The following is a 17678-nucleotide window of genomic DNA, read 5'->3' on the forward strand; positions in this document are numbered from 1 at the left end:
TATGGTCCTCTGAGGCAACAGAAACCAGACTGTATGTATGTGTGTGTGTGTGTGTGAGGGAGACACACTTACTTCCACATGTCCCATCAGGCATCAGCATGTAGCCGTTTAGGCAGTAGCACTTGTAGCTCCCATACGTGTTCATGCACCTGTGTTTACAAGGCCTCGGCTTCAGCCCACACTCGTTCAGGTCTGCGGACACAGAGAGACAGTGTGAGCACACAGTGAAGGACAGAGACAGAAAGAGAGGGAGGGAGAGAGACCTTGTGACACAGGTGTAATTAGTCTGAGGGCAAAGGTGAGACGAGGCCAATCGTGTCTCTCTCTCACCCATCCATTTGCTGTGGGTGTGAGCTGTGTGTGTGTTTTCTAGAAGGAGTGGCGAGTGAAACAACTCAAGTGTTGCCGTGTTCTGACAGGCCCCCGCAACTCCCTCCTTTGATGATTTAACAGGACGCCAGTGTTAACTGTCAACCTACCAATAAAGGATGCGCCACGACTTCCTGAGGTTTGTGTCAGCACTGTGCAGCGCTCGTATAATTCCAGGTTTTTTTTTTATATATATATATATATATATACACCGGTATAAAAGTGGAGAGAAAGCTCAAGCACAGGCGCCCGTGGAAATTGCATCAGAAAGTGATGCTGTGTCAGTTCTCAGCATGGACGGGTTCCAGGGAGAAGGGAAACACGCTCTGAGCTCAACACCTGTCACATGTTTATGCAAATTCAAACTCTTCTGCCTTTCTCACAGCAGAATGATCGTCAAAAACGAACCACCATTACTTCATTCCCATTTTTCAGTCCCAGCTGAGCTGTAATTAATGACTTCATCAATTATTAGTGAACCATATAAGGTTTTCCGGCTTGTCCTCATAGGAGAACCGTTTTTGGAAGGTTCTACCTGGAACCCTTTTGGAGGGTTCCGCCAAGAACCCTCCAAAAACGAACCAACATTACTTCACTTCCATATTTCAGTCCCATCTGAGCTGTAATTAATGACTTCATCAATTATAAGTGAACCATACAAGGTTCTTCGGCTTGTCCTCATAGGAGAACCCTTTTTGGAAGGTTCTACCTGGAACCCTACCCTCCAAAAACGAACCAACATTACTTAATTCCCATTTTTCAGTCCCAGTTGAGCAGTAATTAATGACTTCATCAATTATTAGTGAACCATACAAAGTTCTTCAGCTTGTCCTCATAGGAGAACCCTTTTTGGAAGGTTCTACCTGGAACCCTACCCTCCAAAAACGAACCACCATTATTTAATTCCCATTTTTCAGTCCCAGCTGAGCTGTAATTAATGACTTCATCAATTATTAGTGAACCATATAAGGTTCTTCAGCTTGTCCTCATAGGAGAATCCTTTTTGGAAGGTTCTACCTGGAACCCTTTTGGAGGGTTCCACCAAGCACCCTCCAAAAAACTAACCAAAATTGCTTCATTCCCATTTTTCAGTCCCAGCTGAGCTGTAATTAACGACTCCATCAATTATTAGTGAACCATATAAGGTTCTTTGGCTTGTCCTTATAGGAGAACCCTTTTTGGAAGGTTCTACCTGGAACCCTCTTGGAGGGTTCCGCCAAGAACCCTCCAAAAACGAACCACCATTACATCATTCCCATTTTTCAGTCCCAGCTGAGCTGTAATTAACGACTTCATCAATTATTAGTGAAGCTCGTGTACGTTCTCGTGCGGGGTTTGTCAGCGCTAACTGTGGTTTCACTTACATTCTTACTGTAAGTAGATAAATCAAGGTGACATTCACAGCATTGGAGCTGGCGCTAAGCAACCAGTCTGGCAGTTGATTACAATGTCAGACATTTTTGACATGTAGCGGGAAGAAAAGTGCAGGTAAAACCGACGGCATTAATAATATAGTCTGCATTCCACTCAGGTATTTCAGTCCCGAGCCCCTGGTGTCGAGCATGTCGCCGCACTCGAGCGACTTAATGACACTCCCAAATGGAACAGAGGAGCCATTAATGTTATTAGCCACACTTGTCCTTCCAACAAGTCAAGCTGTCCTTCATGAAACACGTACCGATATATAAATAAATGGGTTTAATTCTCGCAGAGGGCTCCGAGCCAAGCGTTTTTTTTGCGCCCTAAAGAAACGTTCACAGCATCCATGTTTCATGTTTGTTATGTATAGCTGCAGTGCTCATAGTCATTTTTGTTGTTCAGGCAGAGAGATATATGACCATCACTATTTTCAAGGGATACAAATGGTTATATGAGGTGTTGACACATCATCAACCCTGAATTTACCAAGAGCACTGTCATTTCTGTGGACCCACCTGGGGACACGGACACTCATTAGCCAGCAAGGACAGAAGGAAAAACAGATTTTTAGCTACTTTCCCCAAAATGGCCATCTGTTAAAATATATGCCTGCTTAAGTTTATGATACTGTAGATTAAGAATGTGCTTGCTGCTTTTTCTTGCCTTTGACAGCTGTAAAGGTTTCCTCACAGCGATATAAAAACAGCATATTCTTAAGATACTAGGCTATGGCTATTTTTGTAGGTAAGGCTTTAATAAGTGGCTACAACAATCTGTTTTTCTTGATTGTTTTCACTCTGCATACGTCATCCAGATGATTCTGATTAGTTGTTGCTCTGCGTAGACATTTTAATCTACCTCAGGCCTCTTGTAAGTGCGGTGCCAATACCCGGTACGGACTCATACTCAATATCAAATGCGATTGTGGCCAGAAACTCCACTGAAATGTCACCACTGGCCGACATTGTGGCGCGAGGAGGTTCAAAAGTTGCTGCAGCGCACCTCTACATAAAGCCACACTCTTATAAAATGTTTTAAAATAATGTTCCTTTCACATTATTTGTGTTTTTCTTGTATATTCTTATACTCTGGATTTATTTTACTCTCTTAGAAATAAGAGTAAGTAGAACCATATAAGGTTCTTCGGCTTGTCCTCATAGGAGAACCCTTTTTGGCTCCAGGTAGAACCTTTTTATAAAGTTTCCACCTGGAACCCTTTTGGAGGGTTCCACCAAGAACCCTTTTAAAACCCTTTATTCAGGGAAGGGGTTTTAAAGGGTTCTCTGGATCAAAATGGTTCTTACTGGAACCATTAGTGTTACCAAGAACCCTTGAAAAACCCTTTCTTCGGGAAAGGGTTTTGTCAGAAGCAAATGGTTGCAGGTAGAACCTCAACCCTTGTAGAAGAACCCTTTTGGAACCCTTATTTCTAAGAGTGTACCACAGACAGGCAAGGAACCATATATGGTATCTTCATGGACCTTGATTTTCGACAATACAATGGAAATTAAAAATGTAACAAAAGGAAAAAAAAAAGTCTTGTTATATCCTCCAATAACACTCTAGGGCTGACACTTCTTTTAATTTACAATCTTTCGATGAGTCAATACCTCACAGAATCACACTTCCAAAAAAAACAATGACCTGAGGATGAGATACAATATTGAGTCATTTTTCTTACTGTAGCTTCAATAGGAAACTCAGGGCTTGCTTCGTCTAAAAGGTCTGTGTTTTCCTGACATTTTGACAGGTATGAAAGTGACAAGTGTAACTGATGACACGATGTGTGTCTATATTCTATTCTGGTGCTTCAGCCTCTCCTCTTGTTAACTCACTTCAACACAGCACTACTGAAGACATGGACCGCATGTGTTTGTTTCTCTGCGAGAAAGATGTATTAAGCTTGTGATAATACATCTTTTTGTTACTTATGACAGTTTTATTGCTCATTTACTCTAATATAACAGTAAGGACATTGCACTTGCTTATATTTGTCATGTAACTGATAATAACTGAAGGCCATCACCAAGGCCGTCCTGCAACAAAGACTAATATCTACTGAAAAGAAAGAACGTTTTTGAGATGAGCATTCCCCTTTAAAGAATATCGATTAGCTGTGGCACAGATAATGAATAATCTAAATAATGACTCTCATTATTGTGATTGTGGATCTTTGCTGTGCATTTATAGAATCGATCCAGAAGTCAATAATTTATTTAACATTCTTGATTCATTTAACTCAAGAAGATTTTTCATTACACTTTACTTCCAGGGTCTGTTTCTTTTTTTTCTTTCTGAGGCAATTTCAAAGCAGTGGAAGTACATCTCTTGCAGAGCGTCCCTGAATTGAAGGGGAATTGGGCATGTTCATACTGAAATGGTTGTAATTATTTTCATGACCCCAGCTCTGCTCACAGCGATTTCCAGGAGAACATCTCTTGAGATTTTTTTTTTTTTTTTTTACATTTACTGTACAGTAATAACCTGTAAGTAATTAAACCACATCTTATCTTAACAATACTTCTTCTTTCTTTGGAAATTCTTGCAACATGTCCAAGCACAGTGCTCGGTAACAGTCATGGAACAACATTTAGTGGTTCTGAGGGGGGGAAAAAACAATTGCATTGTAATGATTCATGATTAAAACAACAGATGCCGTGAAACAATCGGCCATACTTAATGCTAATTTTGTCATTTCAGTGACATGAAAGTCGCCAAAGCAAAAAGTTAAATCAAGGTTCACGTTCAGAAAAAAAATGTTTAAACCGAGCCAACTGCTTCTGGCTCAATTCCACTGCCTTTCATACAGAGAGTTCATGTCTTTTCATGCATATTGTAGCTTGAGGAGGAGCTTGATGTTGATGGAGACAATGGTTCATGCGAAAAAGCGAACGTCTGAAGAACATATTTCTTCCGATCCTTAATTAAATGCGGGGTCTGTTAGGAGTGCGAGGCTCAAAAGGCAGGAACTTTAAAGTTGTGCACGGGAATCAGTGGAAAGATGAAAGGGTTTTTACGCGGAATCAAAATAATCTGTTGAACACCACCCGGTGGTTCTGGGATACTGTAGAAACAACATAAATAGCCCTGCTTCTCACTGTACAGCACTTGCGGGGTCATTTTCATCTTGGCAGGCTTCATTGTAAACGGTGCCATGTTTAGCACCATGGACATATGCAGGGGGGGCATTCTTTGAGTGCCGCATACCTACATTTAACGGATACCATGTTTTAATATGGATGAATGACGCAAGCAGTCGCCCAGTTTGTATGTCGCTGGACCCCACCTTCTATTAATGGTCGCTTCTGGCCTATAATAAAGCCACGTTGGCTGGGAGAGTGGATTTTTAGCTGGAATTTGATTAGGTCTGACCATCTGCTTGTCAAATCCCACAAAGCACCATCGGGGCTTAAAGTCACGTTTTTCGCCAACTATAAATTCTCCTGGATAACAAGAGGTGAGTTTCATGAGTGCTACCGTTACATGAGGTGCCATGATCACAAAGCACTGCATACAGCTTTACTTCAATTGAAAAAAGGGAATTGAGAGTATCCTGAGTGGCTGCATCACGGTATGGTGTGGAAGCTGCTCTGCACACAACAGGAAGACCCTGCAGCGTATGGTGAATGCAGCCAGCAGGATCACCTACATTACCCAGCGCTCCTATAAAGCTTTATGAAGCATCGACATAATAATGGAAGGAAGGATAATAAGGAGCTACGGAGGAGGATAAGGGCCAAATATATAATTGTTGTTATATGAGTGTTATACAAGCATTTCTATTCTACTTCTATTGAACAAAGTATGTTGGTCAGACACGTTTGATATCATGATAGAATAAGCGAGTTAAAACATCTCTCTGAATCTCAGTGTGTGAGTGTGTCTCAAGGCTACAAAACAGTTTTTTTTGGAGTAGACGGTACACCTCAGGTGCAAAGTGGTGACAAAATGAAACTGCACGACACACACACACACACACGACACTAACTGTCGGTACATTTTAAATGCAGAGTTAAGTCGCCCTTCAGTTGGACTACCGCCCTTGCCCGAGCATAAAAGCACTCGTGGGGAATCAATTCACCGAATCCAACGTGTCCGCCTCCACTTCACTAAGAGGCGATACGGCCCCTTTCAGCTTGTTAGTGTTTAGCAGTTTTACGAGTATTTGAGTTCCCTTAGCGCCTTTCTGAGTCTCCCTACCACTCGTGAACTTAGAAATATTAAATTCTTTAAGCTGACAGAGCATAAAATCAGTGTCTTCAGTCCAAAAAATGGCTGGCTTGGATTTGTCCATGTAGTAGTTTGACGCCCAATTTTTAGTCAGAATAACACAATAATTCGGGTTTTTTTGGGTAATGGTTACTATTTTTTCAAATGTACGACCTGCTCAAAGGAGGATGATATATTCCTGGGGTGAAAGTGATTATTTATCTTGATTTAATCAACAAAAAAGAAAATGATTTGTCCTTGTCTGACGAGTTAATTTTCACAAGCCTTATAATTATTTTCTTCTCCCAGAATGTCCAAAACACTCACACCGTAGCATGCACGCACGCACACATGCACGCACGCATGAACGCACACATGCACGCACGCACACATGCACACATTTTAATTAGAGGTATAACCTATGTTTTCATCCTTGAAGTTCACAGTAAACAACTGGCATTCTCATTACTGTGTGATTACAGAAAAACCATAGCAACGCTGTCCATTGTCATTGGCGGCAGAGAAACAGGTCTACACTTGCCTGTTGCTCTGAAAAACAGCCTAAAAAAAATATGTAAAATAGGGATTATTGAAATGGTCACATTCTCAGACAGAGGCATCTCCATGAGCATCAGCACATGCCAGCCACAAGAATCAGCCAGGGACTCGTCTATGTGGGGGAAAAAAACAACAACAACAACACATAGGACAGAAAGAGGAAAGAAACACAGGGATAGATCACAGGGGAATTGGAAAAGTGAGACAATGGACATATATGACCATCAGCTGACGATTGGACATGGCCCCCCCAGGACTGCAGAAGCCCCTCTGTGCGCTTCACTGTATGACAAACGAACAGCTAAGACTCATCTGAAGTGATGCAAAGTGGAGTGATTTATTGGGTCAGCTCCACCGAGCTATGCCACGCCACATTCCTGACACGCCTCTATCACTGACAGAGAGATTAGCGGCGGTGTCTGGTGTCTTTGGGACGCGATTGTTCTCGAAAGAACTCGAACTCGGCCTCGTTCTGTTGAGACGGTGGAGAAGTCACGAGGGCTGTGTCCATGTCGGTAATGGTTTAAAGGAGAAGAAGGTGCCGCTTAAGGACTACTCAGGAAAAAGAAGAGAGCAGAAAATAAATCTGTGATGTCTGTCTGGGACTGTGAAGGTAGAGAGTAAAACATAAAGAGAGGTGGTGTAGAGCGGTAAAGACCATGACATGCTTGGCGTTCATGCTGGCGTGTCGTACTGGAAAAGGTGTTCTTGGTGGTGTCTCGTCTGCCATCAGAAGTCAGAAAGCAGTGAGAGAAAAAAAGTTCGGGAGTGACATTCACTCTCACAGTGTTGCACAGTGCAGCAACATGCACGTCGCCTCGATGGGTAGGAAGAGAAGCTGCGACGAGTCTCACCCTCCATCACCACTGACGCTGGCTGATGGTCCACGGGAAGAAAGAGCGGGAAGTGACTGTCCCACACTGGAGGTGTTAAATAGTCCAACTCTTCTTCTTTAGGCAAAATGGGAAAATGGGTTAGAAGAGGAGTATTAAAGGTGCATTATGTAATAAATCTAAAGCAACTGGCCATAAAATCCTCCTAATATGTCACAGAGACTCAGGAATAATGTTCATATAACAAACTGAACTCACCAACAACAACAGTACAGACAAAATATTTGCATTTGAAAAAAAATCTTTTGCAGACTGCAAATCATGTTTATGTTTTGAAATCATGTTTTGGCATGTGGCGCCACCTACCGCCGTCTACCAATCATTGCAGTCAGTCGAGTCTCAGCTGCCGAGCAACCACGGGTTGCCAGTTACGTCAGAAAACGAGACCTAAAAGACCTCGGTATTTTGAATTTGAATGTAGTAACCGTTTTTTGGCCACATTCTTACATATGGCACCTTTAAAGTTATTGATTGAGATTAAAAAACAGTTCTTTATAGCAACACTGATGCACGCCGATGAGGTGGCTAAAGCGACACTGTAGTCTGAGTTTTGTGTCGGTTAATTTCCAAGTTCCTGTTTGCTTGTTAAAACTGTCTAAGCTTATTATACTTTTGTTGGATTTCTGTTGGAGTTGTGTTGTGCTGAGAGACGGCACGTTGTTAATAAGGTCTCATTGGTACAGACTTGTATCCAATGGTCTTATCGGTCTGCTTCCCCATTACCTATATGTGCGTATTTTCACCCCAAAAAAATGTATGGACACTAGTTCAGTCCCAGTTAGGTTAGATTCAACACAGATATAATGAGGCACACTCTGTAGACAAATTATAGCGGCCAGGGTTACACTGATTTGCAGCTGGCCTTGTCCTGAGTTTAAGTTTGTGCTTTTCGGAATATGAGTTGCTAATTTAAAGAAGGCCGAATTATACGTTTTTCTCATACAAGATTGATTGGCGTAAAACAAAACAAAAAACTCCCAACAGCGATTAATGCAAAGATAATCTTACTTGCAGCCCCTTCGAATAGGAAATAGTGAGCAGCAATGGATTAGAAACACCTCTGACCACACGTTGTCAAAGTAGAGAGGAACATTATGCATCAAGGAGGATTTACACTTGTGTGAGGTGGACATGAGCCGAGTATCAGGGGGAAAAAATTGATAGGAGAAACTGAAAAGTGTTTTTGAGAACGACCCTTCTCCGTGTGCCCTTTCTTCTCTTCTGTCTTCCTTTTTATGTCATGGGGATGAAATAGGATCTCAGTGATGCATTCACAGGATCCCTTTCTCAATTTGTATCCGGGCGGTTCAAAGGTTCAAAAAGGAGAAAATCACTGCTCGATTCCAAACATTCAATTCGTCCTCTCTCTCTCTCTCTCTCTCTCTGTCTACCCATCTATCCATTCCAGCAACCTTTTTTTTTCCTCTAGCAGCAAAGAAACAACTCCTATTGTGAAGTGCCAGAAAAGTGATGCAGCTACTGAGGTATGAGAAGATATTACTCATTACTGCAAAAAAGATTGTTGTAGACAAACACAGTTGGTGCTGAAACAAAGATGTTTCTGTAGCTAAGAATAAATATTCAGTGACAGAATCATCTCCCTAGTGCAGCGGTGTGGATTACACATTTGCCTTTATCCCAGTTGTTCAAAAATCACAATTATAAGAGTTTCCTTTCAAACTATAATGAATTATTAATAGTTGAGCTAGATATGGACTTTTGATGTTATTAGGTAGAGAAGCAGCACATTTAAAGAGTGTAGGACATATTATTGGATAAATACATACCATGTGAATTGAAATGTTACCAATTCAAGGATTGAATCACATTGGTCATATGCTTATATATTGTTTGGACAAAATTATCCCATGAAAGAGACGAACAGAGCAGCTATTTTGGGACTTCCCCAGAAACTAATTCTGCTCGATTATCTGGTGATCTGATGTGAGATCTGTGGCACTCAGAGGTATTAAGCAAATTACTAAACAAAGTGCATCAAATGACTCGATTAATAAGACTGCTGAAATAGACTGTTGTGCAGCTATTGTTAGTGGAATTAGCGAGACATGGGGGGGGGGGGGAGTTATTTGTGTTGAGTACTTAATTTAATGGAGCTCACTATAAGGCAGGGAAAACTTCAAAGAACCTGCCGCAGTTTGATGATGTTTTTTGTTTTTTTTGATCATTTAGCCAAGTGCAAGATGTTTTAATGTTCACACACTGGGCTGCTTCTGCCTCCTGGTAACCTAACACATCTGCTATTGTGTTTTATTGTTGTTGTGCCTTAAAGGTCCAGTGTGTAACATTTAGGATGGTTTACTGGAATATATTACCCATAAGTGTATAATTGCCTTAAAATATAAATGTTTACTTTTAGTAGCAAAGTTAAGTCAAAGTCGATTTTTTAATATGAAATCCTGTTTCAAAAGTTTAAATTGGACCGGCACCATGACTGACATATGTTTATATATAGGAGCCAGTATCTATCTATGAAGCAAGTTGCATCTATGTGTGTGTCTGTCTGTGTATCTGTGACGGGCATATCTCGCTGACCGTTAGTCAGATCGCCCTAAGATTTTGGATATGGGTTGAGCCTGATGGTGTGCATCCTTGATTTGCAGTAATTTTAATTTTTGCTGATTTATCACGCTGCACTTATGCTGATTTATCACGCTACACCAGGCAGGCAGCGGCTCATCAGCGGTAGCTGCGCTGTCTGGAGCGGGGAGGTGGGAGTGAAGAGGCTGTCCTTACGGTAGGTCAACATTTTCACATGGTTCAACGCAGAACATGGTGTTATACTGAAACAACGAAGTTGGTGTCCATTCACCAATACGCGAGCACATATTTATTTAGCATTAGCGTGCTACTATTTTATTTTCAGCTAACTTGGCGAACCTGTTTCCAAAGGTAAGCTGGCGAGGCTACTATTAGCGTTAGCGTAGAGCTAACATAATACAAACACTGTGCAACCTGACAGTGGCGTGACAGTCACAAAAACTAGCTACGCTAATGCTATAAGAAAATTAAAAATATTGCAGTGTGCCAAATGAGGTTGCACAGTGTTTGTATTATGTTAGCCTTTACGTTCCTTATCACGTAACTGAAAAACCTTCTTCAACTCACACTATAGGAATACATACTTGCACTAGTTGGTTCATGCAGGATTACTTGTTACAGCTAAACCGTTGGCTTTAAGCCTTTGAGTAATATTCTTGCAAGGATGGGAACGTGACTGTGGACTTTTGATGTTTTCTTTTATAGATAAAGGGTACTGTGAACCCTTTGATACCTTTGCCAGCTATGATACATCGAGGGATAGGTACTGGGAAATATCTAGCATTTTGGGCAGTTGGACGTGTCCGTTAGAAGCTTAGGGCTTAGGTTTGATGTTAAATCAATAGAACTTCATTCACAACCTGGAACATCAAGGGACTATTTCTATGTGTTGTTGATCCGAGAGAGGCTTGGATGTATGTGGATGGAAGTGTAACCTGGATGTACGGCAAGTGGGAATAAAATGTGCAAACCCTTCACATGACTCTTCATTACCTTTGGTGATTGAGGAATTGAAACAGTGCCTATGAGTCGAACCCATATAAACCTATAACAACTTTGGGTGGCTTTGGAATTTAGTTTACCACGACATACAGTTTAATACTTGTGTATATATTTTGTATTATTTCATTCATAATGCAAAGTATATTCTTATGTTCTATGCCTGGCATCTATTGCTGCTGTAATTTTCCAGTCTGGGATCAATAACGTCCATCCATCCAATATGACACTTTTCACAACCAAAGACATCGCCTGCAGGTAATACAGCTGTCAATCACCCTGGTGTCCACTCATATGTGTCATGATTTATCATCCATTTTCCTCTAAATGGGAACCTAAATGACACTGAAATGCACACCGTGTGCTGTTGAAGAAGTTCTGAAACTAGACCATTAACTTCTCAGTGTGGTTATAAATCAACCAGTGGAGTCACCCCCTGTGGCTAACTGCTACTTCCATTGTACCTCCTGGGCTTCACTTTTCAAACTATTAAGACTATGTCTATTTCTATATGCAGTCTGTGACATCAAATGAAGTCCACCATCTTGCACCACAATGTCTTTTTTCAGCAGCAGGAAATGGAAGTGGAGGCTTACTGTACAAAATAAAAGACATGGCTGACTAAATAAATTTAAAAGATGGACAACTGGACGTGCTTGTTGATGACAGCAGCCTTTCTGGTAAGTAAAGGCCACTGTTGTCCCCTGATGCGCCTGAGAAAAGGACCTGGACGTCTAACATTTTGACATTTTGACATTTCTTTATGCATCACCCCCGTAGGGAGAAGGTAAGGATGAAATCATCTCTGTCCAATTGTTCTATTTCTGCATATACCACAGAGGTAAAGGTCAAATATGACTTCATGCGGCTGTGTTGACCTTGCTCTTCAACAGAACATAGATAAAACAAACACAATTCAGAGCAATCAGATGATAATTAAAGTAAAATACACAGAACGATGACATGCACGTTATGCGTTAAACACTTGCAGCTGCTCGGCTGTTAACAGCGCGGCCAGGAAACGCAAACAGTGACATGGAGCGGAGATCGTTTTCTAAACCAACATCTCTGAAGTATCTTGTGTAAAAGAAGACTGAATTAAATTCATTAGAAGTTCTACATAATACCTACAAAGCTCTAAAAGATAGTAACAAACTCAAACCACAGATTATCGCATTATAACTGGTATTAATTACAAAGTTGGCTGACAAACAAGGTGAGAAGAAGACAGCAGCATGTGGGAGCACCGCAGCTCTATTGCTCCTGATGCCTTTGACATTATTCCTCCAGCAAAATAGTTTAATAATGTCTTAACAGCAGGTCAACTACACCTAATTATATCCACCTGCACAGAATAATCATCTTATTAAAATGATTGGATCAGTGGGGGAAGTGTGCCGCCAAATTGTTAAACAGATTATCCCTATAATTACTTTATTTATGCAGTCAGAGCGCATTCATCTGTCCTCAGCACGCCACACGACAGGTACGATTCTCATCAGTAACAGACGGTGAAGTGCTTTTTACTTTGACTGTGGTGATTTATTTATTTATTTTTTATCCCAACAGCTGAGTTATGTCCATTTACCCCTTAAACACAGAGCGTGTGAAAGCTGAGAAGTTGTTTCAGGATGCTGGCGAATCACAGTCTTAGACACCAGAGAGGAAATAGTTGGAAAAAAACGCCTGTACAGTTTCCATTTTTTGGCCTGTTTTTGGACATTGACACAAGGACTCAAACATATGTTATTTTAAATATGTTGTATACTGTTCAAATGTCAAATTTAACACGCACAATCTGGTGTCCATGTACAACTACAGTGTTTTTTTCAAATAAAACTTTTTGTTTTTCTTCATTTTAAAATGTTTAAACAGCATTTTAACATGCAGTAAATTGCAAATTACTGCCAAATACTGAAGGTTATTCTGGAATAACGGGCAAAAGCACATTTTCTGGCCCTTTTATAGTTAAAATAAGCAAAAACACTTTGAGCAGACACTTTGAGGCTTAGGTGTTAAAAGGCTAAGGAAAACAATCCAATTCATTAAAATACATCATGCTCAGGCGTGAAAGTGGAATCAGCAAAGGGTGTAAAGGGTTAGGAAAAAACAAATATAGGCGACAATAGCTCGGTGCTAGAGCGAGTTGTCCTTCAACTTCGAAGGCTGTGGGTTCATTGGTCAAGACACTTTAACCCCCACAATGGGTCTGAGAGAATAAAAAACATGGCTCAGTATGCTGTATGAAAGTGTGAGTGAATTTAAGTGGTAAATCAATACTTGAAAAGCGCTATATACATACAGACCAAAGTTCCACTTTATATAATAGAGAATAAATGTTCTATTTTACTGAATGGCATGAAATCAATACATCCTCTGTGAGTTGTTTTGAATCCATGCAACTGGTTTCCTCAGGTGTGTAACACCCACAGTGCCTCGAGGGTCACGTGTCTGTCCACACCTCCCACTCAGGGAAAAGGAATGTGCGTCCATTATTGTGTGTATGAAGCTAGAGGTTCATGTATACGATAACTTAATGACTTAATGACTCCTTTAACTTATTAATCGTCGTCCTAAGGAGGCAGCGCCGCAAACAGAACAACTTTATAGATGATAATGATCAAAAGCGACACTTTTTTCAGTCGGGTCAACCCAAGAACACAGCTTTTGTCTCTAGGTCAAAACAAACAAACAAAAGAGCCAGATTGATGATGTTGGGAAGGAGCGTGGGTTCACGGGATTAGTCTCTGCGTCTCGTTCGGTTCTCCCCGTGTGTTTGCACTTTAGGGGAGAGCTTAGAACTAGTAGTGCAGAATATTTTCTTCATTTCGTCATTTAAAAGGTGACACAAATCAAACAGTCAATCACCTTGAATAGAAATGTGCATTTCCATAGAGTTAAAGAGTGATGGAAACATTTTGGCTGAAGCATATACACTACTCAACAGATTATATACCATTAGTAAATACTAGTGCAGTGCCCGTAGGAAGTATGTACTCCTATAGTGGGAGCTGAAGAAGATTTTTCAGTTATGGTAATGCATGATAAGGAATATGAAGCATGGCTCTTGTGGTTGCTGTGCTAATCGTTTTCATTTTTGATTAGCATTAGCGAAGCTAGATGTGGTGACTGTCAGCCACGCCACCACGCCTCATTAGGTTAATAATGAGGTTGCACAGTGTTTGTATTATGCTAGCCCTACGCTAATGCTAATCGTAGCCTCGCTAGCTTACCTTTAGAAACAGGTAGTAGTAGTTAGTAGTAGCATGCTAATGAAAAATAAATATGTGGCGTATTGGTGAATGGACACCTAGTCGTTTCAATATAACAACATGTTCTGCGGTGAACCGTGACAATATCCCTAACTAACCGTGAGGACAGCCTCTTCACTCCCACCTCCCCGCTCCAGACAGCACAGCTGCTGCTGATGAGCCGCTGCCTGCCTGGTGTAGTGTGAATCAGCGAAAATGTAATTAAAATTCCTCCAAAAAATTTGAAAATCAAGAATGCTCACCATCGGGCCATGCTCAACCCATATCCAAAGTCTTAGGGCGATCTGACTAATGGTCAGTGAGATATGCCTGTCACAGACAGACAGACAGACACTTGTTTTATAGATAGATATCTTTAAATGAACTACAGCTATATTGGTCCACACCACCACCAACCTGTTCATAAATATTAACACTCTGTACTGTATCTCTGCACGGTTCCTCAAGAAATTCAACATTTCTCCCACTGTTAAAGGAAGTGGAAGACATTCCTTTATCCACCCCCTTACTTGTTCTCACTCAAAAATGGGTTAATGGGTTTGATTTTGGCCCTTACCCCACCCTCCCACCTGGTCTCAAGGAAATGCGGTCAGTCGTGTTTGCATAGTGCTGCAAAAAAAAGACAAGAGACAGTCTAACAGCACTGAAAACAGTGGTTCAGAGGGACCCGATTTGTGTATCTACAGCACATTCATCTTGGTTTGCACTGTTTTCATTTCATTAGCATAATCAAATTATGACTTTAGAGACATTTGTAGACACCACAACCTAGTGTTATATCCTCTTTTTTCCCACACTACATTTAAGAAGGGTCCCTAAAAAGCACATTGGGAAAGTCTAGTAATTTACAGCCGATTAAAATATGTTCAGAATTATGCACTGATAATGGGAAATGAAAATGAGTACTTGTACGTCGTACAGCCTCCTCAAAGCTAAAATAACTTTTTCTGTGCATGTTTCACACTGTATCATTGCTATGACTTGACCTTTGGCAACACCAAGGTCAGAAAAGCCTGGAGAAGCGACGTGATGAATGTGCGGCTCCAGAGGGACGCGGTATTGGAGCGCTTCAAAACATTGGCCACCTGGCACATCAATAGTAAACCTCAAATCAATGTTTAATAGAGGCTGCATTTAAATGAGAAAATCTAATCTATGGCTCCTGAATAATTAAATTGTCTTCTATAGCATGCAGTGGCTCAAAACCGGAATCCAAGGTTATCTCCAACCTAAATTTGCTGAAAGGGCAAGGCTAGGAGGGAAAACGGGAAGCTCTGACGAATGTGAAGCGCTTAATGACCAAAACGGGCATTTCGACGGACACTTGAAAGCACGGTTTCATCTTAAAAAGGTCTTGGAATCACATTTGTCAGCGAGGTCCGTCTGAACGGTTGGCAACAAAGTCTATTGTAGTTGGATACGAGGCGCGGATCCTTTTTCCTCTTTCCCTTTGTTGTGGACTAAGACAAAGTAGAGCTGTCTGGCCAGGCAGACAGGAGCCACCTATAGCCTAGAAATGCAGGATGAGTCATTTGGAACATTCCGGAAAGGATTTCAACACCCCTCGCACTCCAACCCCCCCACCCCCCCGCCCTCCCGTTTTAATTACACACTATCCTATTCCTGTCTTAGGGCGTGAATTCCACAAGTATTCTTAACCCGCTTGGAAACATGTCAACTTGGTGCTAAATGGGAGGCTTTAATGCTTTTCAACATGTCCAATCTGTCAATAATGGAAAACACACAAACACTCAAGCATGCACACACACACACACACAATTTCAATAGCACTGGCTGCACTCAGGTCAGTTACTGAGATGTTATCTTCACAGGAGGAGGATGCACTCCCAGCATCACTCAACGCGGCCTCACCACTCATTTCCAGCTCGAGCTGAATCAGCATTCCCGCCCCCTCCACCAACTCCTCCTCCTCCTCCTCCTCCTCCTCCCCCCCGTGATTAAAGAAGCTCGCTACTCTCGGCTGGTGGCACCAGCTTCCGCTCGATGAGTAACTGTCAAATTAAATACACTGCTGTTCTGCGGGCGGCGAGCTGACCACAATAAACAATGATTTCCCCGCAGGGGGTTCTCCTTCACTGAGTTATCACATGAAAATTATACATGTCAGCAGGCACCGCGTGTGCTGTTTACAGAGGACCACATGCATTCTGTGTCTCCTCCCCCGTTTCAGTATCAAACGCTTTAGGTAAAAAAACTTTAGCTCACCTTGATTGCAAGTCTTGCCAGTGAAGCCAGGGTGGCATTTGCACTTATTGGGTCCCACGCAGTCTCCGTGTTTACAGCCAGGCTGGCACACAGCTGTTCGGGGAGGATTCAAAGAAGAAGAAGCAGAGACAGATCAGTGCAGACTTGACAAATCAGAGCAGAATGACAAAACAACTCAACCCTGACGTTTCTTGACCTCCGCTAACTCTTCCATGAGAGCAATAAGACGGCATGATGCCTCATTTGTGTCAGAATGTGTTTGTTTGTTTCTCCCTCCCTCCCTGACCAGTCATTTTCAGCTGAGAACGCTTTGAGACGTTTGACCTTTTTAAAAAAACGAGAATATTTTTTTGAAAATGCGGCAGTAATATTTGCACTGGCACGCCGCCAACACCAATTACCTAGGCAGTTAATGTCCTCTGAAGCTGAAACAATTGGAGCACCAAAATAGGAGATTATAATCAGTGTAAAGAGCTACCGTGCATAGATGGTGATATTTGTGAGTATGTACGACTCTGATTCCATGAGCTGGAGGCGTGCCCTGCTTATCTGACTGTGCTTACTGCAGTTTTCTGCTAAGCAATCCTGATACATGGGGCCTCAGCCAAGTGTTACTAATTTCCATTAAAGGCTTCATTAAGTCTGTCATAATATAGTGCAATCAGAGGACTTAATTATCACTGTGGTGGAAAAGAGTGTGTGACTGTGTGTGTGTGTGTGTGTGTTTGGGAAACGGAGTGATTCTGTTGCGGGAGCTTATTACAGCGGCACATTTTTATTTTATTTTTTTTCTGTGAACTTTATCAGCAAGTTTGATTTGCGAGTGATAAATCAGCAGCGTTTGCTTTACTGTTGTGTCATTGATGCCGTTACAAAAGAAGGTCCAAAAAGTTAATTAGTAAATGACCTCCAAGAAGGAGGTTTCGATTGTGACGCCGTTTGACGTTTGTAAGTGTGACTTACAGTTAAAGGCGCCATATGTAAGAATGTGGCCAAAAACGGTTACTACACTCAAATTCAATAACTGGCAACCTGTGGTTGCTCGGCAGCTGAGACTCTACTGACTGCAATGATTGGTAGCAGCGGTAGGTGGCGCCATAAACATGATTTCAAAACATAAACATGATTTGCAGTCTGCAAAATATTTTTTTTAATGCACATATTTTGTCTGTAC

The 17678-nt window shown here is 41.5% G+C and overlaps 1 protein-coding gene across 2 annotated transcripts in view; it reads right to left on the reverse strand.

Annotated features, from left to right (window-relative positions):
• The window catches only part of npnta (nephronectin a), a 62760-nt gene that overhangs the window by 23659 nt on the left and 21423 nt on the right, over positions 1-17678 (reverse strand). Inside the window, exons 3-5 of one of the 2 annotated variants that reach the window (XM_083909182.1) lie at positions 16505-16597; positions 7410-7505; positions 73-192 (exon numbers count right to left, since the gene is read on the reverse strand). In XM_083909182.1, the coding sequence (XP_083765308.1) occupies positions 73-192; positions 7410-7505; positions 16505-16597 (309 nt within the window). The remainder of the gene's footprint in view (positions 1-72; positions 193-7409; positions 7506-16504; positions 16598-17678) is intronic. The other variant, XM_083909183.1, reaches the window with a different exon arrangement.

This window comes from Microchirus variegatus (genome assembly GCF_963457635.1).
Source record: "Microchirus variegatus genome assembly, chromosome: 23".
Classification (NCBI taxonomy): domain Eukaryota; kingdom Metazoa; phylum Chordata; class Actinopteri; order Pleuronectiformes; family Soleidae; genus Microchirus; species Microchirus variegatus.